Here is a 27,973-nt window from a genome sequence, read left to right as displayed (position 1 = left end):
TTTATTTTTCTGACTTTCTACACAGAATTAAGCTGTTGCTGCCATACCCAGTTTACACCCTTGCTCTCTTACTTTCACTCAATCTTAACTTTCAGTGTCTCACTTTCTTAAGTGTCTCACTTGAAAACATTAACGAGTTTGTTGGACATGTTTTGTCATGTGTTTTGAATAGCTGGTGCATTATTGTACGTTACTATGCATTTAATAACTTGTCCCTAAAATGTGGTTTTATTAGACAGAGTAGAGAGATGAACATCAGCCGAGTGGATATTCTGTTGGATTCGGTTCCACAGGAGGAGCTGATTAATTTTTTTCGCTGCAAGAAGACAGAGATGTCCTATGGCATGGACGAACCACTCCTTTTCCTCAACCAGCTCCGAGACTACAATCTGGTACCTGATGAACTCTACCAGGCAAGAGATCAAGAACAATATCTATTTTACAACATTCCTGAATTTCAGGAGCTTATTTCTTAATTTCTTATTCCTTACTCCTGAAATAAAGGAATGGATTGACTTGACGTGTTAAATCACATTTAGCCTGTAAATTTATTTTTTTTAATTTATTATTATATATTGTCCAGTATGTGAATGTTAATGTTTGATCAGTGTTTATTAGTAGATATTATCAGTAGATAATATAAGTATCATGGAACCATAATCAGGAAGATGTAGCCTAGATACTAAAAGTGATATAAAGTGAAAGCATTGTAGTTGCATTTGTGAGGGAAATTAGAGTATGCAAACAACTTAAGCACACTAGCACTCCCCTCACCTCCACTCATTATATGTATTATTCTTACATTTTATATTTTATTTTGTGTATTTACCATTTATCAAAAAAGACTTCAGTGTCAGAGGTTTTGAGGTAAGGTTTTGCACTGTTGGGAAAGTTGCACCAGTAGCATGGAAGGTCTAACACAGCCTAGTGTGAACATTACAAAAAGACACATTGCCAGTCAGCTACACATTTATGAAATGGAATAAAATGGACACACTTGAAAGTGATTAATATAATTAAATGCATCTTTTGATGACAGTGTAATGCAACAACAATGCAGCTAAGTTAGTGGAAAACTAGTTTGTGCAAAAAACAACAACAACAACAACATTTGCATGGAATTCCTATTGTACAGGGTTCTGTGAATCAGTTTAGGGGAATCTGATAGGTTAGGCCAAACAAAAAGATGACATCCTGGATTGATAGAACGTGCTGCACAAATCAAAACGATTGCTTGTTTTAATAAACTCTCTTTTTCTTTCTTTTAACAGAAGGTTATAAAGATGAAAAGTAAGGAGAGAAGGCAGAATGGTGTGTATAAGATTTTGGAATGGCTGGAGAAGGAGCGAGAGCAGTGTATGAAGCTGTTTTGGAGTTGTGTGTTTCAGGAGCACATCCTTCAGAAATATCCGTTTCTGCGCTCACTCCAAACCAGCCTTCTGGAAAGTCAGTCACTCCATTTTTTGCATTTGTAGGTCACTATTAAGTTTGCTTTCTTTATTCTGAATATTATCTTGAAGAACATAGTGTCTCTCATTTAAGGATCTTTCATGGTTAATGAAAAGCTGTCCAGGGCAGAGAAACTGACAGGAAATGAGGAAAAGAAGGCAGAGCAAAAGAAAGGTGGAATAAAGAGAAAGCACAGTGTTGATGAGACAGAGGAAGAGGATGCAGGCCCTTCTTCTGTGTCCAGCTCCAGCCAGAAGAAGGCTATGTTCTGTAAGTCCATGGCAAAATGATAGAGATAGACATTGTGCTAAATGTGCTTAGGTATAGGAATTTGTGTGTGTAAGTAATATATATATATATATATATATATATATATATATATATATATATATATATATATTATTTATTTTAACTGAAATCCATATATTTAATTCATTTTAGTGCATGACGATTAGGTCTTGATATACCTACCTTAAAGAAAAGCAGTATGTCATCTAACAAAGATCAAATAAATAAGATATAAGTATTAAAATTGGTTTGCAGTTTCTACAAAGCACTGCTTATAGCCACCTGAAAGTGTTTTCCATGGCCTTTCGAAGCTCCTCCCATGCCTGATCTTTCACTTGCAGCAGCCTTTTGGCTCTAAATCAAATCAGGAGAGCCCTGCATGAGCATTACCCAGAATGCCTCCTTTTGTAACTTGTCGACCACCATGTCTTAGAGTTATCACTATGCTGTCTAGTGGATGTTGATTTTATTCCAGCAGCTGTACATAAGATATGCAGAAACACACTGCACACAAGTATGCTCATATAAAGTCATGCATTAAGTATAACTAAGGCTTAATTCAGTATTTAACGAGGCATGTTAGAAAAGTTAGGCTAACATATAGTGGCTATCCTATTACACAGAAAGAACCTTATACTGGACAATTAGTTGACCTGTCTACCGTAAACACTTTTGGTGAAGGTCAGGATACGTGTCAACAAGATTTTTTGCCAAGTTCGACATGAAGGATCTGTAACATCTTTTACACATCAGCATATTGAGATCTTTTGGATTACCCTGGTCATCTGCAAGGAAGGCAAAGATGCCCATAATGTACTCCATGACCACATTTTTTGACAAGCCGCAGGCATGAAAGAAAAACAGATGGAATCACCTCAACCATGCTTTTATGACATTATACTATCTGTGTGATTTCTGTTGCTGTGCACTTTTGATTAGCAGCATTGGTAATGTGATTCGCCCAAGAAAAATTTGTTTCACCAAAGTTAAAAAATTAATGGAATCAAACCCTTTTCCATGTTTTAGCATAGAAAAATTACTGAAGTTTTTGATGCATCATGCAACTCTATTCCTAACATAAGCATTAAAGTCCTATATTCCCAAAGCTAGTTTCTATTGCACTGGTCTATAGTCCATGGATTGTCAACTGGCAGACCACGGCCTGGAGGCGGACTCAGCAAAGTGTAATGACACTGTTTTATTCATATCAAGCACATATCATACACAGTGTCCACAGTTCCCAAACTGTAGGTTAAAACTACATAAAATTATCCTTTTAACTGTCATGCATTAATTCAACAAATGACAGGTCCACGAGGCACTACACTTTCAAACATTTCAGCACCGATATAAAATAAATCTGAAAATCAGCCGTCTATCCCCAAAAATTCAGAGGCTTGCTTCGGGGGTGGTTTTCAGGTTTGAACCTCCTGGAATATTTTCCAGTTGCAAATGGTTACTTCTGCATAGCAAATTTGTGCCCTTTCCACTTCTACTGCTGTCTGTTATTTAACCATAAACATGACCATATAGAGAGTAGGAATGACTTGATAAATTCACCTAATATGGGGGGCAAGAATAGCAAAAAAAAAAAAAAACTGACAACTTGCCAGTTATCAACAATAATAATTATATTATAATAAAATATAAATAAAATGTTGGGCAAAGGAAATGCATTAATTTAATTCAGAAAGCAGGGCTAAAATAGTAAAACATTTGCCCACTGGTGATAAAAGCGAATAACCAGAAGTAGGGATATCAAAAGCAGAGACACGGAAATTGCCCCTGGGCAATATGCACTCAGGTTGCAGGGGAAATTTGCTGTTCATTTCCATTGCATAACTCCAATTTGCATATAGAAAAGCAAAAAGTCATGTAAACTTTTATTTCTGCTGCTTTATTTAATATATTTACCTCATTTGGCTGATGATTTTATCCAAAGCTACTTCCAGTTGCTCACTGAGCAGTTGAGGGTTAAGTGCTTTGCTCAAGGAGCCAACACTTGGCAGTATTGGGATTTGGATCACGACCTTCCAGTCGATAGCCCAATGCCCACAGTCAACATGATGCCTTGTTAAAGTTCAATGTTATTAAATATATCAAAGCCCTGAACTAGATTGCACTGTTACTCCTGGGCAGCAGCCATTTGTTCTTAGGAACTTTGAGGTCATCTGGTTTAATTTCCACCTGCTTTTTGCACTAAAATATAGATTTTGGAGATTCTCTTAAAGCTGCCAGTCAGGAGCTACTTTTAGCCTTAAGATTCTCTGTAAATACAGCCACAGATGTGCAGAGTATAAAGGTCAACAAAGACACAATCAAAGACACAATACTCCCATTCTTATACAGAAATAAAGCTGATTAGTGTTGACTTTAGGGTTCATTTAAATTGGTCTTTAAATTAAGTTTACTTACTGCAGCGGATGAGTGTATTTTGTCCCAGGAGCGCTGGTTCACTCTGAGTGGCTTTGAGAAATTTGCAGGAAAAGGGAGCTGCAGGACCTGGAAACTCAGCTTACAATTTTTGGCACCCCAAAAGAATTATCTAAATAAAATAAATGCAAACAAATGTTCATCCAATTTCTATTGTATTTGATCTTAGCGTCTAAGAACTTTCCTTTCGACCATTTCTTCTTTCAAAATATGATATTGCACTTGTAAATTCACGTGTTTTCATGTGTTGCTCTATTACTCTCTTTTAGATTGTAGTGTAGAGATGGAGGAATCCAGTGAAGAGAGCGAATCAGAGAATATGTTTGAGGCTGCTGTTTTACCAGTCAGCTGTGGTTCAGTCATTGGAGATTTATATAAAAGCAGATTTGCAGGTAGGTAACCAGACATAAAGACTTATCCATTTTTTCCTAATCTTTCATTCAGATTTTGGTCCCCTGCTAATTCTCACCCACTAGCCAGGGAGGAAGCGTGTCGCACAATTTTACTATGTCGGTCCCCCACAGCATTTATTTTCAGGCAAAAACGTACCACGAATCCTATCTCATGAACCTGTATGGGCTGTTTCAAAAGTTTCAGTCATGTGCTCTGCTAACAAAACGTATAAACTAATGAAAGTTGAGACACAGAAAGAAGCTACAAAAAGCAGATTCGGTGGTCTTTCGTTGCTGTCTGGGACGCACTGAGACGTTTTCGAAATGTTATGTGGTCATATGGCTTCCAGACCACTTCCGAATGCGGCTCGAGTGATCGGATCACAACGCATCTTGGAGACGCTCTGGACCTTGTTCACACCTTTACTTACAGCTGATCACTTGTGATCGGATCACTCAGGACACACATTAATGCCAGGTGTGAATGGGGTCTTAGAAAGCATGATCAATTTTGCTCTCTTGGCCTCCAAGCCATAGATGGCTGCAGATTCTTCTGTATTCAAACATTCCCTCTTTTCACCCTATATGCTTTATATAATTCTTTATAGCAATGTGAGTCACAAACTGAGGAACTTATAAAGGACTAGCAAAGTAGCGAGTAACAGATGAGTGTAATTATTTAGTAAACTGGAGTGTTCGCTCAGCTTCACTAAGATGAGGACATGGTTATCAGTCTGGGTTTCCGGTAGCTTTAGATTTATTCCATTGACTATTTATCATTAAACAGTTAATCTGGCTCTGAAAACAAAATAAAAATAGTCAGAAAAGTAAATTAACCTACTGATAACTGAGTAACACAACAGTGCAGTTGAGACATGCCCGCTGTGAATGGACTAAGGGCAACACTTAATGCTTGATGTAACCCTTGACACTACACTTATGTTGCGTGTAAGTTGTGAATCCGTGGTAAGGCTAATGTTGTTTAACACTGTGGTGAAAGTGAACTTGCAGTGTCTTGTGCAAAGCACTGGTTTTCAGAAACAGTGCACATTATGACAATGCAGAATATAACTGCTATAAGTGTACAGTATACCTGCAGTGATGTATTTGATATAACACACTATATGACTGCAGTATGTGGTCAGTAAGACAGTATGAATAGTAGTGCACATAATGATGTGGATGGTATAACAGTGCACAACAGTACAACATGCAATATAACTGCATAATAATAAGGGAATGATCACAGTGTCTAAGCGTGTTGTCAAGTATTTGTGTGCTGCAGGTTCACGCAGTAAGAGCATCCGCACTGAGGAGCGCTGGTTCACTCCGGAGGAGTTCGTAAAGCAGGCGTTAACTCTGACAGATGGCCACTGGAAGAATGATATACGGTGTCATGGCAAAACCCTTAACCACCTGGTGAAGGTAATGTGAGAGATCAATGGTATGCTAATTTGTAGGCATTGCTAAAGTCATTTTATGTTGTACTCAGCTTGAACTTTCAGTTTCTCGCTCTTTCTGTCTTAAATAGGTCAGAGTAGCTAGGGAGATTAGGTACAGAGAAACCTATTTTGGTAGGGAAGTACTTCATTAGTTCTTACATATGTTTGTTTTGCAGATGAAGATCCTGGACATCCATCCACTGGGGTGTCGCTGTCAACTGTGCTGTCCTAAGGACCCGGTCAGTGGAAAACCCATTACAACATTCTAATGTCAGGGAATGACTCGCAAGCCAGGCGTCTTTACTGTAGATGCAAGACTAGAAAATAACAGACCAAGATGTCTTGTTTTGCTTCTTCAGTGTTTAATATTATTATTAATATATTAATATATTTACTCTCAGAGAATATTAAACTCAATGTCATTTTATTTACCTACCACCTGAGTTCTTGATAAGATAAGCATTTTCATGAAGCTGGGCTAGAAATCTAATGATTCATAGTAGTTAGTTAATATTCTTTTAGATAAAGAACTGAATAATAAGCCCAGACTTTAGGGGAAATTTGTTTTTAAGCTAATTTTTTGCTTTAAATTGGTATGAATTGACATAAAACATGTTAGATTAAATAATGTTATGATACAGTATCAATTCGATTCGATTCACAATTCTGGCTTCACGATTTGATTTAATTATATTCTCAGAGTACTTTGAACAAAATATGAGTGAATGAAAATGATGACTGAAAATTTTATTAAATAAACAAAGTCACTGACCTGCGGAAGTTATCGACTGAAACACAATGAGCTCTGTAACAGAGCCCGAGGCATCATTGTAACCAGATATATGCAAAACAACATCTAGATTAGCCAGAGGCATTTTGGAAACATGTGGTATGGACTGATGAATTAACAATAGAACTCTTTGGTCTTCTCTTTGAAAGGCAAAGGGTGTCCAAACTGTCACGCATTCCATAATTACTGTTTTATTTTTCTCTATTTAAGTTCAACAAATATAAAGTAACTGTGCATTAATATTTGCAGACTTTTTAAAATAGTTTGCTGCAGCAGTTGTGTTTACTTTTTTCATATAAAAATAAAGTACGTCATTGGCTAGGTGTGCACAAACTTATGCATACAACTGTAAATAATATAGTCATAATATATAGTCATAATAATATATAATAACTGTATAAGATATAGTCATAAAATACCTTAATGGTCTTGGTTTTCTGAGCCAGCTGCACCAGCATAAAGATGACGTGTGCTTCATTTGTAATAATGGAGAAAACATGGTGCGCTGTACCGAGTGTCCACGAGCTTTCCACCGTTACTGCCACTTACCAAGCCTACAGGACAAAACATTTGGGTGAGTATAAGAGAAAATAAAGACCGAGTGAACAGCAAGAACAATTCCTTGTGAAAATTCTCCGGGCATGTATTAAGGTTAGAGACTAATATCAGGATAACACAGACATTCTTTAATCATCCTATGGCCAGGATGCACCATTTGCTGTTGATAACAAGTCCCCCATCTCTTCACCTCTTCTCTTGCTACTGTCCATGTCTTTTCAGTCCATATAGCCTGGAATCCATCAATATTCACATTTGTGTCTGGCATTTTTTCATGCAATGATGCATTTTTTTTATATCTTATCCTGTCATATACAGCCACTCATTAAATATGTATAGAAACACATTTAGAAAAAAAAATTAAAGCTTGGAAGTAAGTAGCAGAGATTGTTGGTGCCTCAGAGACAAACATGCTCAAACAATAACTAAAAGCGAAAAGAGCCATCTTGTTTAAACATCTTGTAGTACAATTTAATGAATGTTCCATACCAGGAAATAACATGATGCAATATGTCATTATTGTAACAACTAGTCTATAGCATAATGTTTATAGCATAATTAAGTATTTCAAAATTCCTCATCTTGGTATACCATTATACCAATGTACTGTCACATTCGTAGTGCTAATTAGACGTGTGTGTGTGTGTGTGTGTGTGTGTGTGTGTGTGTGTGTGCAGGAGCAATTGGATGTGTACTTTCTGTGTGTTAAAGACTAACCAGAGATTGTGGAATCACATGAGCAGGGAAGGTGCTTTGAGCAGTCCTGTTTCCGGAAACCTCATGGTACACACACACACACACACACACACACACACACACACACACACACGCACATGCAGATAGCACACAATGCTGTGGTTCTGATTATTTTTTTGTTTTTTCCTTCATCAGCGCTGTCAGTATTTGCTGTTGCATTTGTATAAGGCAGATACACAGCGTGTGTTTACTGATGATCCCTCGACAAAAGTAAGAATTTCTTATTAATGCTTCACATTTCACCCCCCGCCCCCTTTTTTTTTTTGCAAAAAACTTACAGAATTATTTACTTTACTTCTCGCTGTAAGTACTACATTAATGTAAGCACAGTGTTTATTGTACTAACACCTGAAAATTTACATTTTACACTTCATGTAGCTGCTACTAATCACTCATCACTGCTAACCTTCCTGCTTTTGAAGGTCTAATATCCTGAACCAGTTAGACCTAGCACTAATCAAATATAACTGTAAACAATGTAATGCAATGTAATGTAACTGTAATCAATTGTAAGACGGTTATTATTTCATTCATATTTGATAAAGTTTGGAAGAGGAGTGGACTTGTGTAATCACTTCACTGTATATTCGACCCAATATGATGATTTTCAGCACATCAGGATCTTTGCTCGCAGTCTGACTGTTTATACTAACTGTACAATGTTTACCAAAAAAAATGCACCTTTATCACTGATTATCTTTTTAGATGTCAAACCTTATATAACAGCACCATTGTTATAGTGCAACCTATATACTGCTCTCTGAGTCTTCATCTTATGTCCGAGACAGCTGCAAAATCCCACTACAGAATGGCTGTAGCTGAATATAATATAATAATATAGTTGAATATATGACTTTTTTCTACAACAAACATGCTTCCCAGACTCCCAGAGGTCCTTACTTTGTGAACCCTACTTTATCAGAGCTTATGAAAATAAAACTAATTTAAATTGCTCCTGGTTTGGAAGGATTTCATCCTTATCACATCTGATTTTTCTTCACTATACAAACTGGCATGATGGTGATGTTACTTCACCTCGCCTTTGTTAAAATGTGTCCTTGTGCAGGAGGAGAGATACAGAAATGTGATTTCTAATCCCATGTGGTTGGACAAAGTGAAGACCAAACTGAAGAATAACAAGTACAAAACAGTGAGAGAGTTTGTGCATGACATCTATCTCAACTTCAACAACTGCCAAACATTTAACAAGGTGAGACGCAAATACAGGTTAAATATAGATTTACTAGATTCATACAGTTGTATGGAAAGTTAAAAAAAAAAAAAATTTAAATGTTGATTTTTGAAGTGAAAAGCAGTACAAACAACCTCTGCAGAAAACTTAAAAAAAAAAAAAAAAGACATTTTTCTCTGCTAACATTAATAGACAATTACTTTACATTTGCTAAAGAAAAAAAACTACATAATATATATATATATTTTTTTTATAAAAAACAGTAATTGTGCAGTTAATAAGTTTGAACACCTTACTAAATGATCTTTAATGAAGCTACTAAAAAATGTTTTTGTCATGTAATCATCAACACTGCTTAAACATAATCTGGCAGAGCTAACAAGCTCAAACTGCTAGTAATTACAGCTAGGACTACAGGTTAGCTTCATGCAATTCAATCACTGATATTACTGGCAAGTAAAAAAAAATGTGGTATGTGTGTGTGTGTGTGTGTGTGTGTGTGTGTGTGTGTGTGTGCAGGACAATACATTTGGCAGGATGGGAGCCAAAATGAAAAAGATCTTTCAGAAGGAGTTTGATACCATCTTTAAAATCCAGTAGCCTCTTTTTCCTCTTTCACAAACCTGCATCTCATTTAAAAATTCATAATCAAAAGACAAATACTGATGTTAATTTTTTGTTTTGAGATTTAGAATCTTGTTGTTAACTTATAAAGCTATAACGCTGAGAGCATCTGACTATTTAAGTGAACTTATCTTCTATAATCCTCCTGGTTTATTATTGTTTTAGGATGCAGGTCTGTTAGTGATCCCAATATGTCCAATATTATGGAACTAATTTTTGCAGCCTAGATACTAAAAAAATATATTTTATTATAATCTATATTTTAACATACAGTTTTATGACTTTGTGTACATTTATTATTCCATGAATTAATGGTTTTATAGTAATTTCATTTACTGTAATCTTAATATCTTATATTTCTTATATATTTCTTATATTTCTTATATTCTTGTATCTCAGAATTTATATATTTTACTTCCTTTTATTGCATTTATATTCTTTTGTGTAATGATTTGGAAGCATGTCTTTTACTAAATAATAATACACTCTGTGATTTTAGAACTTTTAAAGACAACCTGAAGCCGGACCTGTTCATATTTTGTTTGCTTGTGTTCTTGGTTACATTGTGCTTAATTCAATTAAAATAATATTTTTATCTTTAATGTTCCAGTAAAGTGCATCAATATTTTTTATTTCCATTAAAAAAAGCCTCTAACTCTATGATTCACTGTGATAGTCACAGACACAATGAAAAGTAATAAATAAAAACAGCAAAGACATGTCGAGATGTCTACTTTACAAACCAATCACATTTTAATAGATAAAACCAAAAGTCCTGCAAACGTGGTGTTTCACTTGGAGTTTCACATTTAGATGTACATTCAGTTATTTACGTTTCACTTTTAAAGCAGTACCTTTAGTAGGGTTTTTTTTTTACTGGGCTTTTTAGAAAGGAAGCTGTTTACCCAGGGCCGTTTCTGAACTTTTGGGGGCCCTAAGAGAAAATTAACTCAGGTGCCCCTCTCCCACCTCAATCATATTATTTTACAAGAGGATAAAACAGTTTAATTTATACTAAAATAATAAAATAAAAAATTATAACTAGCTAACTTTAGATCAGGGGTCAACAACTCTGATTCTGCCTAGGCCACATCAACATGTTAGTGAGACTCTCAAGAGCTGTGTATATATATAAAACAGTTAACAATTCAATGAGCAAGAAATTAATATTGAGTAACTGACAATTCAGACACAATGTGGCTAAATGTTCTGTATTTTTACTCTGCTAGCGGAAATGGATTCTGAAGCTAGCTAGCTCACATTGATTTGTACGTTCCCATTAAAGGTGCTTCCAGTGAAATTGGCATCTCTTCTTCCTTTTCATCATCTGATATTAATATTTAATATAATAATATTTAATATCTAAAATATTTCATATTTTAAGTCAAAATATATATTCATGAAAAAAGTATCACTGTCCACTGATGACATCACTAACGCTACTGTAGTAACTGTTTCTAACTATAGCTAAAATTTTAATTTTATGTGGTGAACAAAGACAAGCGAAGTAACGCACACGGTGAAAAATTTCAGTGCACTTATAATAAATGCATTGGAGGAAATAAGTATTCATCATGTTAAACAATTTTTTAAATAAAAAATATTTCCAATGCACCTATTTACATGAAATGTAGACTGGATATTGGTATTAACTCCAAACCATAATAAACTTCCAATCCATAATAAAAGTTATGTGCAGTAAAGTGGAATGACACTGGAAAAAACATATGGTACACAGTAAGAAGAACCAGCTGATTGCACTAGTTAGTTCTCCTGCCTGTGCTAATTAGAATCAGCTGGGTTAGTGCATGTCAGTAGGTTAGTACTTCCACTCTTTGAATGCGAGGAAACGAATCATTTGTCACCAAGCTGTCATGCAAGAAACATCTCATGATGGGTAGAGGTAAAGAGCGCTCCCAAAACCTGTCAGATTTCTCAACTCCGAAATGTTCCAAGTGCTAGAAACATCACTTGACCATCAACCAGCTACGCACAGGAGCTGAATTTCTGAATGCATAGTCAGAAAGTTAGAGCCAAAGATTACTCGAAAAGAGCTTCAGAAAGACCTAGAAGTAGCAGGTATAGTCAATAGTCCAGCACATACAGAATAGTGCCGCTAGGATCCTGATGAGAGTGCGTAAATACGAACACATCACACCAATTCTTCAATCATTACACTGGCTTCCCATTTCCACCCGGATTGAATACAAGGTCTCCCTCCTCACACATCAGTGCATCTATGGCAACGCCCCCACTTACCTTAAAGAACTCCTCACCCCACAGATTTCAGCACGTCCCCTCCACTCCACAAACACTCATCGTCTCCTCCCCCCTAGGACTAAGACCCGCACCATTGGGGATCGAGCCTTTTGCGCCGCTGCTCCTCGCCTGTGGAACGCCCTCCCTGAACATCTGAGGGCTCCACAAATGACTGATGGTTTTAAAAGGGGTTTAAAAACGTACCTTTTTAAAAAGTGTTTTAATATAGTTTAAATTTCTGTGCTAATCTCAGTTGGCAGCTGGTTTTAACTGCTGTTTTTTGTAGCACTTTGAGATTTTCTTTAAAATGTAAAGTGCTTTATAAATAAAATGTAATATAATAGTCATCACAGAGAAAACAATAGGCAGTGGACTCCACCATCATGGTCTCCATTCACGATCACCACGGAAGACTCCACTACTGAAGAAAAGACATGGTGAAGGTGTTTGAAGTTTGCGACAGAACATTTGGAGAAGCCTGTAGATTACTGGGAGAATGTAATGTGGTCAGACGAGACAAAAATCAAACTTTTTCGGCAACAATATAACACGCCATGTTTGGAGGAGAAATTGTTGTGCATATGACCCTAAAAATAGCACAGCTACAGTGAAATTTGGAAGTGGAAGCATCATGGTATGCAGCTGTTTCTCTTTTCATGGCATCGTCAGAATCCAAATTATCGAAGGGAAGGTGAATAGAGTCATGTACTGCAAAACACTTGAGAAGAATCTGTTGCCATTCACCAGGACAATGAGGATGAGTCGCGAGTGGACCTTCCAGCAGGACAGCGATCCAAAACATATTGCAAAGGAGACTCTCAGCTGGTTCCATAGGAAGAACATAAAGGTGTTGGAATGGCCCAGTCAATCACCAGACTTAAACCCAATAAAAGGCTTAAAGTCTGTGTAGAAGAATGGGCCACAATCCCACCTGAACAATGTAAGAGATTAGGTGTTTCATACAGGAAGCATCTTGAAGCTGTCAATGCAAACAAAGGCTTCTCCACCAAGTATTAAATAAATTTCAGTTAACATGTTTAATACCTTTTTTTCTGTGTCATTCCAGTTTATTGAACATAACTTTTTTAATGGATTGGAATATTATGATTTCTTTACCTGTGTAGTTTTATTATCTACATTTCATGTGAATAGCTGCATTGGAAACATGTTTAGTAAAAAAATTGTTGACGTGTTGAATATACTTTCTATATAAGCACTCTTGGAACTGCGCTCATCCAATCAAATTAGTGGACTGGAATTGACTGTTGTATATTCTCTTCTATTCTATTTCACTAAGGTGTTATTTTATAAGATTCCATCAATGCTATATTCTGTTTTATATTGCTTTTCACTTATTCTACTAATGCTTTTCTATTGTAGGTTGAAAAAACCTGTACACATTATTAAAGATACAAATTATTTAGGACTTTTTTTCAAGTGATTATGATATTTTATTGTAAGAACAATTTCTTTAATTTTGTTTTCATTTTGTTGTCTTTCGTTTTCTTGCTTTCGATACAAAACCAAGGTGAAGGTGCCATAAACAAATTCTGACCTTTTCTCTCCCACAGGTTAACTTTCAGTCACATTAGATAAAGAGCTCTCTCTTTCATGATTTGTCGTCCACTCAGTCCAATTCAGGATCTCGGAGGTAGAGTCTGACATTTAGAAGTAACGATTTTATTTTATTTGGCAGGTAGCTGAAATTTACATTAAATATACACATTAATTAATTAGTTGGTGCAACGGACATTTTGTTGGGCATTTTGCTGAAGTTGTGACTTGCTATACATTGATGTACATGTAATGACTCGTAAAAATGTTGTACAGAAACAGATAAAACAGCAATTGGGTGGATCCGTTGGGTTTTCTAACGAAGGAGGAGTTGATTAGTTTTTTCACTGCAAGAACACAGAGATTTCTTGCATTGAGGAACCGCACACCTTCCTCCACCAGCTCCAAGACCACAACCTCATTATCAATACATTTATTTGTTCTGTGTGTGGATGTTAATGTTTGATCAGTGCAGTTGCAAGGGAAATTATAGTAGGCAAATAATGTACGTGCTAACACGCGAGACTGCACATAATTCCTCCTACTCACCTCCACTCATGCATTATATTTGCATTTTATTTTGTGTATTTCATTTATGAAAGAAGCCTTCAGTGTCAGTGCCTTGAGGAAATGCTGTTCCTTTCAGTTGTGCACTGAGGGGAAAGTCTCCAGCAGGTAGTTACTCCAGTAGAACAGAAGCTCTATGGCAGCCTAGTGTGAATGTAAAGAAAGGACTCAGGACTTTTTTCTTAATGCCACCAGGAAATGTGCAGACAAAAGACAAATTTCCTGAAGTAAATATTTCTATTTTGATTAGTAACATGGGTAAGGCCCATTACGCTGTGCTTTTTAATATGTTTATGTCTTTTTAATCCTTGATCCTGCATTGTGCATTGCTTAATGAAACTTTCGGGATCAATAAAACTAAATTTATCTTCTGATGGCATTTCAACTTTTAATGTTGAAATGTTGAAAGCATTTGCACAGGTATTTGGTGCTGAAAGCACTGCCACAGTATACATACATATTTAAGTAAATGTTCATTTTAATAAATACTAAGAAAATTAAAAAATGTCAGAAGAGCGATACCTACGAAAAAAAAAAAAAAAGATTACTGGGTTTCGGCACAGACATTGCCAATTCTAAAATTCCCACACATTTACATAAATTTAATCCATAATCCATCTCTATACATCAGTGAAAGTCTAAGGGCTTTAAATGGTTAATAGCCATTTGCTGGTAATTCCTACCTGCAATTAATTCACATTTTCTATTTGACACACGAAAATGGATTAGAACCATGATTACATCTAATCCTGTTATACAGGACCTCTCATTAAATGTGTATAGAGACAGTATAAAGAATTAAGAAAAAATGAAGAGCAGAACAAGGAGTAGAAAAAAGTGGCAGAGTTTGTGTGACATCATTCTCATCTTTGACAACTGCAAAACTTGTAACCAGGTGAGATGCAAATTTTAGGGGTGCAGCATATCATATATTTCAATACAAGGGTCTCAATTTCTTCTCAAGTTCTTCCAAGACAACCACATCTTCAGCCTCCAGCCAACCACATCTTTTTGAACTGCTGCTCATGCTGCATCACAGGGTAATGTAACACCCTCAGAGAACAAGCGCTATCTGCTATCTTCCATATACATAAGATTCGCTAGTGTCACTCTGATTGATGGGAGGCACAGTAATGCCATCCCTCCCACCCTGACAGCATGGCCAATTTTGATCCATAGACTTTTAACCACGAATGGCTGTCACAGTCAGGATTCGAATTTGCAATCTCCCAAAGATAGGAGATTGCATTTCTGTTCTGAGTCAGTAACTTCCTCTTTATCCTGAATCAGGAGCGGCTTTACACAGATGAACCAGTTCAAAAGTTGACATACACTTGATTCTTTATACTGTGTGTGTTACCTGGATGATGAACGACTGTTTTTATGTTTTGTGATAGTTGTGCATGAGTCCCTTGTTTGTCCTGAGCAGTTAAACTGCCCACTGTTCTTCAGAAAAATCCTCCAGGTCCTGCACATTCTTTGGTTTTCCAGCATCTTCTGCATATTTGACCCCTTTCCAACAGCAGCTATATGATGCTGATCCATCTTTTCACACTGAGGACAACTGAGGGACTCAAACACAACTGTGTAGGATAAGCGGTGTAGAAGATGAATGGATGGATCTCTTACCATGGCGATGAAAACCGCTAAAAACCAATACACCTTGTTGAGACCAAAAAAAAAAAACCCACAGCTTGCTCAAACTAAACGCAAACTCACCTGGGTAGCGTGATGCGTATAATTACATGTCCATTTCAACCATGTGACAGCATCCTGATCCAGCCGTGAGAATGATTTCAATACGTTCTTCTTTCTCAAAGGCATTCTTAACGGCTGTCTGAAAAAAAATTATATAATATTATGTATATTATATATAATAACTAAGTATGAAAATTTTTGGAAGACATTTTGCTAAAAAAGTGTTAATTTCCCCTGTGTATGGAGACTTTTGAGACTGCATGTTACCTTCCTATCGCTAGTCTTTAATATCTGCACTTTAACTGTCTGTGAGCTGCTGTGATAAGTGAATTTCCCCACTGTGGGATCAATAAAATTTATCTTATCTTATTCAATTCAATTCAATTTTATTTTATTTGTATATCGCTTTTAACAATGAACATTGTCTCAAAGCAGCTTTACAGAACATAAGAAACAAAAAACATGCAAACAGAAACAAAAACATGCAAACAGTCCTAGATGTTAGACAAAATTATCCCTATAAGCCCGAGGTGACTGAGGCAACTTATCTTATTTTATCTATTTTACTAACTCTATTCTATTGTAGGTTGGCAAAACATATAAACATAATTAAAATATATAAAATATATAGTTTTAACTAGATATATTTTAAATTATTTAGGATTTTAATAAATTGAAATGTTAGTTTATTATGAGAACATTTCCTTTCATTTTGTCTTCAGGTTACTAGGGTGTGGCTTTCATGCCCAAGTGACGCATTTCTCTACCACAGGTTAACTTTCAGTGATGCAACTCATCAGATCTCTCTCTCTCTCTCTCACCACAGCAAATCCTCAGTCGACACAACTCAGTCTGACTCAGGATCAAGAAGGTAGAGTCTGATATTAAGAAGAAATGATTTGTTTTGTCAGGTAGCCAAAGTTTACATTAAATATACACTTAATCAGCTGGGGATTTGTTGTTGTTGTTGTTGTTGTTGTTGTTGTTGCTGTTGTGCATTTTGCTTAACTGGTACACTACTATCCATTATTGTAGTATGTCTAATGTTGTACAGAGTAACTGGATAAACAGCATGGATCCACTGGATTTTCTAACTCATGAGGAGTTGATCAGTTTTTTACACTACAAGAAGACAGAGATCTCCTGCATGGAGGAACCACACACCTTCCTCACCCAGCTCCGAGACCACAACCTGGTCCCTGAGGATCTCTACCAGGCAAGACAGCAAAAACTTTACAACAACTTTACAAACTGATAGGTGTGACATGTCCAGCCTGTCGATGTTACTGTTTGATCAGTGTTTTTATTGTCTTACTGGTATCAGGTGACATCACTGACAGTAAGTGAAACTGAAAACATTGTACTCGCGTTTCTAGTACAATGTAAGTGCATGAGAGCATGTGATTGCGCTTAACCCCCCCTCCACTGTCAGTGCTTTGAGGAAAAGCTGTTCATTTTAGTTGTGCACTGAGGGGAAAGTCTCCAGCAGGTAGTTAATCCAGTAGAGCAGAAGCTCTATGGCAGCCTGGTGTCAGGACTCAGGACTATTTTCTTAATGCCACCAGGAAATGCGCAAACAAAAGACACCTTTTCCTGAAGTAAATATTTCTATTTTGATTAGTAAAGTGGAGGTAGTAAGTAAGATGTGCTTCTTTGTGAGTTGTGCAATGAAAATCTTTGAGATTAATAAAACTAAATTCATCTTCTGAAGGCACTTTAAGATTTAATGTTGAAAGCATTTATTTGGGTACGCTTGATCAAAGCTGGGCCTAACTATACACACATATCTAAGCAAATGTTCATTTTAATAAGTCCCACATTGTGCCTGTACCTGTGCCTTTACTTACACATGTGCACACCACTGATAAATAGGGGTCCTGTGTTCTCTCTCTCTCTCTCTCTCTCTCTCCACACATACACAAACACACACACACTCTCTGCAGAAGGTAATAAAGATGAGAAGTGAGGAGAGAAGGCAGAATGGTGTGTATGAGATTTTGGACTGGCTGGAGAATGAACAAGGACAGAGAGTGAAACAGTTTTGGAGTTGTGTGTTTCAGGATCACATCCTGCAGAAATATCCCAATCTCCGCTTGCTCCGAAACAGCCTCCTTGATGGTCAGTCACTCCATTTCTTCACCTTTCTGTGCTAATTTTTATGTTATATCTCTGTTGTAGTTAAGTGAGTGCTTTTTTGTTCATTCTGAATACTATCTTAAAGGACATAGGGTCTTTTGTTTTAGATTCCTTTAGGAACTATGAAAAGCTTCCCAGTGCAGAGAAACCAAGCAGGAGTAAGGAAGTTGAGAGAAAGGAAAAGAAGCAAGAGCAAAAGAAGGGTGCAACAAAGAGAAAGAAAAGTGGTGAAGAGACAGATGAAGAGGAACCAGGCCCTTCCTCTGCGTCCAGCCAGAAGAAACCAGCCATGAAGCCCACTTTGTGTGAGTTAGTGGAAATGTGCTGTTTAATTTATGGTTTAAAAGTACTTTAACTCAGTATAGGGGCAATAATTGGAGTGTCACAGAATGATAAGTTTAGAAAATGGATGGTTAAAAGTTCAACTGCCTGGAGGATAGACACTGAGACATTTTAACAATGTTAAACAACACACTTGCTCTTTTACTGGTACTTACAGCATATCACAGAAATGGTGAAGCTGGATGCAGGGGCAGGTTTTATTTAAAAACCAGGCAGACAATCCAAAACACAATGTACACCATGAACAGTGCAACAGGCCAAGATTGTTTGCATGTCAGGTTATTTAAAAGGTGAAGTTGACTGGTAAATGGAGTTGATTACAGGCTGTGCTGTGGTGGGGCATTCTGGGAAATGGAGTTTTAATGCAGAAGCCAGCAGTGACATGACATTCTTCCTCTTAGCCCTACCGTTAAAGAGTGGAGTGCTTGCTGTTACCTGTGGAGATAAAGAAGGCAGATTGTATCCCGACAAGCTTGCTAAAGGTACACCTTCATTTGATCCAACATTTCTTTAATGCCACGTAAAAAAGTAACGGAAATATGATCAGTCCAATCAGTCAAACTGCGGAAATATCTTGGCAGTTTTTGGTTTATTATTATTTATTTTTTTTGTCTCCCTTGTTGAATGATAAACAGCAAAATTACAAAAATGCAACATAAATGATAAATTAAGGAAATAGTGCCATTTAGAAGTGTATAGATGTAAATGCAATAATTTTTTGACACCATAGTGGTTGTTATGAAAATAGTCATCATCAGTACTGTAAAATGTGGGATGAGGAAATCTGGAACATACACTGTAAAAAAAAAATACTATAAATTTTACAGTAATTTAACAGCAACCTGGGTTATATGTAAAGTACTGTAAAAGTTACAGTAAACAACTGTAAAATAATTTACAGTAAAATACTGTAATATCTTACATAGTATAAAATAACACATAATCCAATACATTTGCTCATTTGGCTGATGCAGAATACAGCTGAACTGAAGGTTAAGGTCTTGCTCCAGGACCCCACCATGGCAGTGCTGGGGTTTGAATGCACATCCCTCTAATCGGCAAATCAAAGCCTTAACAGCTGTGACACCACAAATAGCTCAACAAACTTGCGTTGATTCAATGCAATCTTTTGGTGGAGTTAATTCAGTGGTAGATGTGGTTGAATCAAATCCCAGCACTGTCATGGTTGGGTCCTTGAGCAAGACCTTAACCTTCAGTTCAGCCAAAGGTACTGGACGTGTTATTTTACACTATGTAAGATATTACAGTACTTTACGAAAAATATGTTTTACAGTTGCTTACTGTACATTTCACAGTACTTCACAGGCAACCCAGGTTGTAACCTTATTTATTACCCTGCTGAAAGAAAACTTTCCTAAGGAATTCCTAAACCATGGGAACCCGTTGTAACTTGCATCGTTATTTCTGAGTCCTTGAAGGGCCAAAAACTAAGACTGTTATGTTTTTAACAAATTATTATCAATCAGTGAGTAGACATGTATGAACAAAGCCATGTAGTCATACTCTTCATTCTCCTACAGAAATAAAGTTGAGTATTGTCACAAAGAATTTGCTTGTATAGTTCATTTTTTTAAAATTGGAATTTAAATAAAGTTTTGTTCCTTTAGGAGGCAAGTGTATTTTGTCCCAGGACCTCTGGTTCACTCCATGTGACTTTGAGAGATTTTCAGGAAGGGGAAATAGCAGGAACTGGAAAGTTACCATCCGCTGCCAAAACACAACACTGCAGAAGCTCATAAAGGTAAAGCTACTCTTTGACGGTCACTAGGATGAAATATTGTACACTAAAAGGGTGGTCATACAGTATACTGCACTGACGCACATGAACTTATTCCAGTATTAAAAATTAATGTTAAGATCCTTCCTTTTTGTCCTATTTTTCTTTTTTTGGAAGGAGGGTTATTTGCAGTGTCCACACACTTACAGAAGCTATGATCAGAAGGTGATGTGCCTATTTAGTCTTTTCCACTTGTATCATGCTTTAAATATTTTGTTATGCTTTTATTCAGTGAAATATCTTTTTTTTTTCTTATTGCAGAGAAAGACAGTTTCTTTTAGCTGTGTGGAAAGCTCCAGCCCTCGTTAGTATACACAGGCCCTTATTTACAGTCTCTTTTTTATCGTTTACTTGGAGAAAGTTCTTGCTTTTACTATAACAAAAAATTGTCACCATAAGAACTTTTTTAAGCATAGAATATAGAAAATAAATGCAAACTGATGGTCATTTTTGATACATTTATCTTTCTGTGATTGTCTCTCCGTGTCCCGGAACCTTGTTGTTGTTTTTGACCATTACTTTTTGTGTTTTTGTGTTTCCATGTGTTGCTCCAATGCTGCCTGGTAGAGTCAGTATCCAGTGTAGAGACAGATGAATCCAGTGAAGAACATGAAGAGTGGATAGAAGAAGAGGACAGGGAAGAGGAAGAAGAGGAAGAAGAGGAAGAAGAAGAGGAAGAAGACAGCGAGACTGAATTTCAGGCTTTTGCTTTACCGGTCAGCTGTGGTTCTGTCAGTGGGTTTTTATATAAAAGCAGATTTGCAGGTAGGTGGTAATCAGAGCTAAGTCTGGGAAACAATACACATTATGACAATGCAGAATATAACTGTAACACCTGTAATATGTGAATTACAGTACACAGTAAGACTGCAGTATGTGCTCAGTATGGCAGAATATGCAATAAAGTGCACAATTAGAGTGCATGCATGATAGAATAGTGCATGACGGGACAATATGACAAAAATATGTAAATGATCAGTGTGTTAGTGTGTTTCCAGACGTATTCGTTTGTGCTACAGGGTCACGCAGTAAGAGCATCCGCACAGAGGAGCGCTGGTTCACTCCTGAGGAGTTCGTAAGGCAGGAGTTAACTCTGACAGACGGACACTGGAAGAAAGACATACTGTGTCACGGCAAAACCCTTAACTACCTGGTGAAGGTAATGTGAGAGTGTGCGATGTGTAATGTGAGAGTAAAATATCAATTATATTTACAGACACAGCTTGAGGATATTATAGCTCCTACCATTCATTGTATGTATAGCTCAGAGAAAGTCACTGTATTTTGTATTCAGCTAGATCTTTCCTCACTCTTTTTCTGATTTTAAACAGGTCTGTGTAGCTAGACAGATTAGATACAGAGAAACTTTTTATAGAAAAGTATATCGTATCTTCTTGCCTATGTTCTGTTTGCAGAAGAAGATCCTGCGTAGCCATTCACTGGTGTGCCCCTGTCGTCTATGCTGTCCCAACACTAAGGTGAGTCTTAAACCCATGACACCATTCTTATATGAGGAAATTACTCATCACACCCTTGAAAATTTTTTACCAGTGACTTGATCAGTGTCACAGTGTTCAAAGGTTGTTTTTTCCAGTCAGTAGCCAGTGTATGAACAGCACTTAGACTGCAACCTCCAAGTTTCTAAACACAGATATTAGGCAGAGCTCTGAGACTAAGATTAGAAATTAGAAAATTAGAAAATTTGTTTAGTGGACATTATTTCACTTATACTATAAATACTTCATAGTGTTTTGTATGATTTATTTGTTCATTAGTGAATTACTACAAGTGTCATCAATTCAATACCAATTTTCCTACCTTTGAGATCAGGATTGAGCCTTGGAGTATAACCAAAGGTGCAACTGTAGGGCATCTGTTACCGTTTGAGTTGGATTAGACTGGTTTAACTCAATTATATTAGTTTAGGCATTTATTATTATTATTATTATTATTATTATTATTATTATTATTATTATAACTGGATAAAAAGCTGAATGATACAGCTCCCAGAACACTTGCAGCTTTAATGGCAGCCAAAACTGGTACAATCCAGTATTGTCCCAAAGAAAAAAGCAGAAGTATTCACTGTACTTATGTAACAAACAAATGACTGCTTTTTTGTTTACTTAACCTTTAGACATATTGTTTAAATCAAGCAATTCCAGGTTTACAGTGTGTTCATATGGGGGAGAATTTTTATGCAAGGCCCTGCATAATGCATATAAACATTTAATGACTCAATTTTCTTCATTTTCTGAACCTGCAGGATCAGGATAATGATGATGTGTGCTACATTTGTGACTCTGTGGGAAATCTGGTGTGTTGTGACCACTGTCCACGAGCTTTTCACCATCGCTGCCACTTACCAACTCTACAGGAAGACAACCTTGGGTGAGAAAGAGAAGAAACTTGTGCTTGTGGTTTTTAATTTATTTAGCTGTTTGCTAAGAAGAGCAGTGGCTCGTGGCCATAGATTTTGGTGGGGCAATGGCTGTCACACTTGACTTATAACCTGTACTCCAGTATACTGTCTTGTTACTGCAGCTTGTCGTTCGCCTGCGTTTAATACAACAGGTGTTTCTCATCGCAGTGTGTGAGGCTCACACAGAAGAGCTAATATCGTTACCCAGGGCTGCCAGATTTCAGCAAATCTTCTAGCTGAACTACATCTCAAAAAACACACAAAAAAACCTGAATCCTACATTTTTCTTCTTTTTCCCAGCCTCTTCACTTTTAATTTAATTTTGATTATTTGCTATAAAACAAGATCTTGGAGTATAAAAAATACTTGGAGTATTTTTACACTAACCCAAGCCCTATCCACTGCTCCTCCTCCATTGAAAATGTTCATAGTGTGAGTCCTGCCCCAACATGCCTCTATTAGAGCTCCTTCAACCCCCCAATTGTATTTGGTCTTGGGACCAGCACTGGGAGTGCACTGTTGTGTACAACCCCAGTGGCTGGTGTTGGTTCCCTGGCCGGGAATCAACCCCGGGCCGGGGCAGTGAGAGTGCTGAGGCCTAACCACTAGCCCTCCAGGGACCTTATGAAGCTAAATGTAGAAAGGTGAGAAAATGAATGGAACATTAGCTTATACACTATATGGACAAAAGTATTGGGACACCTGACTATTACACCCATATGTGCTTGTTGAACATCCCATTGCAGATTTATTCCCCCTTTGCTGTTATAATAAGCTCCACTCTTCTGGGAAGCTTTCCACTAGATGTTGGAGCGTGGCTGTGGGGATTTGTGTTCATTCAGCTACAAGAGCATTAGTGAGGTCAGACACTGATGTTGGTGAGGAGGTCTGGGGTTCAGTTGGTGTTCCAGTTCATCCCAAAGGTGTTCAGTGGGGTTGAGGTCAGGGCTCTGTGCAGGACACTCGAGTTCTTCCACTCCAACCTTCACACACCATGTCTTCATGGAGCTCGCTTTGTGCACAGGGACATTGTCATGCTGGAACAGGTTTGGGCCTCTTAGTTCCAGTGACAGGAAATTGTAAAGCTACAGCACACAAAGACATTCTATACAACTGTGTGCTTCCAACTTTGTGCTTCCAACTTTGTGATGGTCAGGTGTCCACAAACCTTTGACCATATAGTGTATCTGTCAAATAGCAGTATTTTTTAAATCGCTGTTCACTCAAAAGAGGTAATTTGTATGGATTAGTGAACGATGACATTATGAAGATTAATATTTGTTGAATGGCTGATGTAAAGAATATGGTGGAGCTCTGCCCCACCTGCCCCGTGGACGAGTCGCTACTAAAAAGTTCAGCAATTAAAATGAATTAACTCAAAACATTTACCTTGATAGAAAGTGAGAGAGCCCATGATAGCTTTGCGTTCACAGCATATGATACTGGAGGAAGAGGATGCTCCATATTTTCTGTGGTAACTCATACTAGCGTACTCGAGTGTTTTTGCAGCCCTCCTATCGCAACTGGATATTGCTGCAATCTAATATCATGTAGGGACAATAATATTGTTATTTCATGCAACCCAATATCACAGTTTTCACTTTGGCTTCCTTCATATTCAAAGAAGACAACATTAAATGATATAATATTGCTACAGCACTGCAAGAGTTCAGTTACTCAGTTAAGGAAATTGAAAATATAGGCCTTGTAGAATTTTGGTTTTCATTTTAGTTGTTTGTGTGTGTGTGTGTGTGTGTGTGTCTACAGGGATAATTGGATGTGTACTTTCTGTGTGTTAAAGACTAACCAGAGTTTGTGGATTCACATGAGCAGGGAAGGTGCTTTGAGCAGTCCTGTTTCTGGAAACATCATGGTACACACACACACGCACACACATGCACATACATACATACATACATACATACATACATACATACAGATGGTACACCAAGTTGTGTTTCTAATCATTTGTGTTTGTTCCTTCATCAGCGCTGTCAGTATTTGCTGTTGCGTTTGTATAAGGCGGATAAACAGCGTGTGTTTACTGATGATCCTACCAAAAGTGTAAGAATTTCTTCTTAATGCACCACATTCAAATTTCAACCCACTTTCTATGATTTACTCATTATTCATTTTACTTCCCATAGGAAGTGCTAAATTAGTTTCACCACAGTGTTTATTCTACTAACGCTTGGAATACAAATGTTACGTTTGGCATTAATCTTATGTTATAGTGCATATAGCTGCTACTAATCAAGTGCTTAGCCCCAGCACAGATCAAACCCAATTCTAAGATGATTATTTCAGTCCTATGTGGTAAGGGTTGGAAAATGAGTAGAATGGTATAATCAGTTCAGCACATGATAAACTGTAAACACAACCATCTTCTGTTGGCTTGGAAAAAGTGTCCGACTTGATAGTATGCGATAAAACTCAGTGTGTTTATGAACACTTCTCAGTCTCTGACCCCCAACATCACAACACAACATTTTAGAAAACAAATCAGCTCACAGTGACATCGCAGTGACATCGCAGTGACATGTCTCAGTCAGAGGTCCGGACTGGTTGATCACAGTAGGGAGTGCATGTTGCATGCTGGGTATTGTAGTGAAGCTAAACAACTGTGAATTCTGTTAAAAACACCGACACTGAGCAATGCAATATGGTGCAACAGAATAATACATACCGTGACAAATAATATATTAAATTGAAGTTTTATGCTGGAATGCTCCTTTCATTTATTAACATAATTCTACTATTAAAATATTAGGGACATTATTAAATTGTGTACAATAATATTTTGCTATTTATTGGAGCCATGTGGCTTTTTATTTCTGAACCTTCCACACACAGAACATATTTTTATTTGTCATTAGATGTACACTATATGGTCAAAAGTATGTGGACACCTGACCATCACACCCGTATGTGGTTCTTACCCAAACTGTTGCCACAAAGTTGGAAGCACACAATTGTACAGAATGTCTTTGTGTGCTGTAGCATTACAATTTCCTGTCACTGGAACTAAGAGGTCTAGTCCAAACCTGTTCCAGCATGACAATGCCCCTGTGCACAAAGCGAGCTCCATGAAGACATGGTGTGTGAAGGTTGGAGTGGAAGAACTCGAGTGTCCTGCACAGAGCCCTGACCTCAACCCCACTGAACACCTTTGGGATGAACTGGAACACCGACTGAACCCCAGACCTCCTCACCAACATCAGCGCCTGATCTCACTAATGCTCTTGTAGCTGAATGAACACAAATCCCCACAGCCTCGCTCCAACATCTAGTGGAAAGCTTCCCAGAAGAGTGGAGCTTATTATAACAGCAAACACGGGGGGAATAAATCTGGAATGAGATGTTCAACAAGCACATATGGGTGTAATAGTCAGGTGTCCCAATACTTTTGTCCATATAGTGTAGTCGTTGCATTATTTATAGCCTACTTGTTTTTAGTTATTCAGGACTGAGACCAGTCAAACTGGATAAGAACTCAATTTTACATTAAAGCCTTTTAATAATGGTGGTTTGTGATTTACAAACAAAACTTTTAAATTACTGACCCCATGGTTACTCCCAGTGGTCCCTGAATCTCCCTTTAAGAACCACTCATTAGATCCTGGTTTGGTCTGAGCATTTCATCCACGTTACACCTGATTGTCCCTCACTATACGAAATGGCATGACAGACATGATGCTACTTTACAGAATCTCTGTTACACCTTGTCCTTGCGCAGGTGCCGAGATACAGCAGTGTGATCCCCAAGCCCATGTGGCTAAACAGAGTGAAGACCAAACTGCAGAAAGACAAGTACAGAAAAGTGGGACAGTTTGTGCATGACATCAAACTCATCTTCAAGAACTGCCATACTTTTAACAGGGTACGATGCAAATACAGATTAAAGATTAAATTATAGATGTCTAGTTAGTTTATTGCATGTTGACAAGAAAAAATTCATCCTACATTAACTTATTTGAAGCAAATTTGTTTAAAAAATATATTGTCGTGTAATCAATATTGTTGCTTCAATATATATTAAACTGAGCCAAAAAGTAAGCAAATTTACGCAGTTCATGCATTGTTAATTGTACCATTTTAAAAACATGTCCATCTTTAAGACATAATGCTTTCTTCTACTCATGTACTTCGGTCACAACTGGAATTATTTCATGATATTGTTGGCAAGTAAAAAAAAATGACTGTGTGTGTGTGTGTGTGTGTGTGTCTGCAGGATAATAAGTATGGCATGATGGGAACCATAATGGAAAAGAAGTTTGAGAAGGAGTTTAACACCGTCTTTAATATCCAGTAGCATTTCTGTATCTTACTGGAACGTTTATCATCAAAAGTCATATATTACATTTTAATATATAATATGAAATTTTTCTTGGACAGAATTGTTTTACTCTGACAGCATCTGACTATTTAAGTGAACTTGTTATCTTCTGTAATCCTCCTCCTTGTTTATTAGTGTTTTAAGATACAGGTCTTTATATTATGGAACAATTATTATTTGAACCTCAGATACTTCAATTTTAAAATCCAGAATAAAACTTATATTTTATTATATAACCTATTAATGTACATATATATATATATATATATATATATATATATATATATATATATATATATATATATACTTTTACAATTCCATGATTTAATGTGGTTTTTTTTTACCATTTATATTTTAATATCTTATATTTCTTATTCTTGTAACTCAACTTCTGTATATATTTTATTTCCTTTATTTTTAATTATTTGAGTAGAAAACCACCCAAATGTCTTTTACAATATAGTAATACAATTAAGGTGGCTTACTTTTATCCGTTTATAGTTACATTTAATGTTGCAGAATGTCCGTGAGACAACTTAGGTCTTGATCTCACTTAGGTTATAGTGGCTATAAATTGTTGTTCCATCACCAGCCTCTTTTACTCTCTCTTGATATTAATAAGATAGTGCTCATATGGATATCTCATATGGGGGCTGTACTGTAATGGCTTGGGACTGTGATTGCTGTAGTGGCTTTGGGGCTGCGGTTGCCACGAGCAGCTTCGTACTCAGGACTCCATCAGTGGACAGTGGATAGATTTTAACCAACCGGACTTCTTGCAAAAACTGTGATGAATTTGTTGGTTGCACAATTGCACTATTTGTCCATATAACACACAATAATAGAAGGGATTTATTTATAATCGCACTATCCGTTGCACCCAGATGAGTCTGGTTCCTCTCAAGGTTTCTTCCTCATATCGTCTCAGGGAGTTTTT

At 36.9% G+C, this 27,973-nt stretch overlaps 2 protein-coding genes across 2 annotated transcripts; both read left to right on the top strand.

Moving 5' to 3' along the window:
- Window positions 1-239: 239 nt before the first annotated feature.
- Window positions 240-10,571, top strand: LOC113534684 (nuclear body protein SP140-like protein). The gene is made up of 11 exons (XM_053231195.1): window positions 240-413; window positions 1,272-1,446; window positions 1,543-1,719; window positions 4,440-4,562; window positions 5,848-5,987; window positions 6,181-6,243; window positions 7,241-7,368; window positions 8,033-8,135; window positions 8,244-8,318; window positions 9,175-9,318; window positions 9,820-10,571. The coding sequence occupies exons 1-11, from the start codon at window positions 249-251 to the stop codon at window positions 9,898-9,900; spliced, it is 1,374 nt and encodes a 457-aa protein (XP_053087170.1). The 5' UTR covers window positions 240-248; the 3' UTR covers window positions 9,901-10,571.
- Window positions 10,572-17,024: 6,453 nt separating this feature from the next.
- LOC113534634 (nuclear body protein SP140-like protein) lies at window positions 17,025-27,257 on the top strand. Its single transcript, XM_034301699.2, has 15 exons — window positions 17,025-17,218; window positions 17,946-18,120; window positions 18,246-18,443; window positions 18,882-18,962; window positions 20,109-20,242; window positions 20,396-20,443; window positions 20,540-20,582; window positions 20,846-21,043; window positions 21,298-21,437; window positions 21,694-21,756; window positions 22,545-22,669; window positions 24,468-24,573; window positions 24,690-24,764; window positions 26,437-26,580; window positions 26,932-27,257. Exons 1-15 carry the CDS (start codon window positions 17,039-17,041, stop codon window positions 27,010-27,012), a joined length of 1,791 nt encoding a protein of 596 aa, XP_034157590.2. The 5' UTR covers window positions 17,025-17,038; the 3' UTR covers window positions 27,013-27,257.
- Window positions 27,258-27,973: the final 716 nt, after the last annotated feature.

The sequence above is a fragment of the Pangasianodon hypophthalmus genome, chromosome 29 (assembly GCF_027358585.1).
Source record: "Pangasianodon hypophthalmus isolate fPanHyp1 chromosome 29, fPanHyp1.pri, whole genome shotgun sequence".
In the NCBI taxonomy this organism is placed as follows: domain Eukaryota; kingdom Metazoa; phylum Chordata; class Actinopteri; order Siluriformes; family Pangasiidae; genus Pangasianodon; species Pangasianodon hypophthalmus.
The sequence above is the reverse complement of the archived record's forward strand: the minus strand, read 5'-3'. Positions and strand labels throughout refer to the sequence as shown.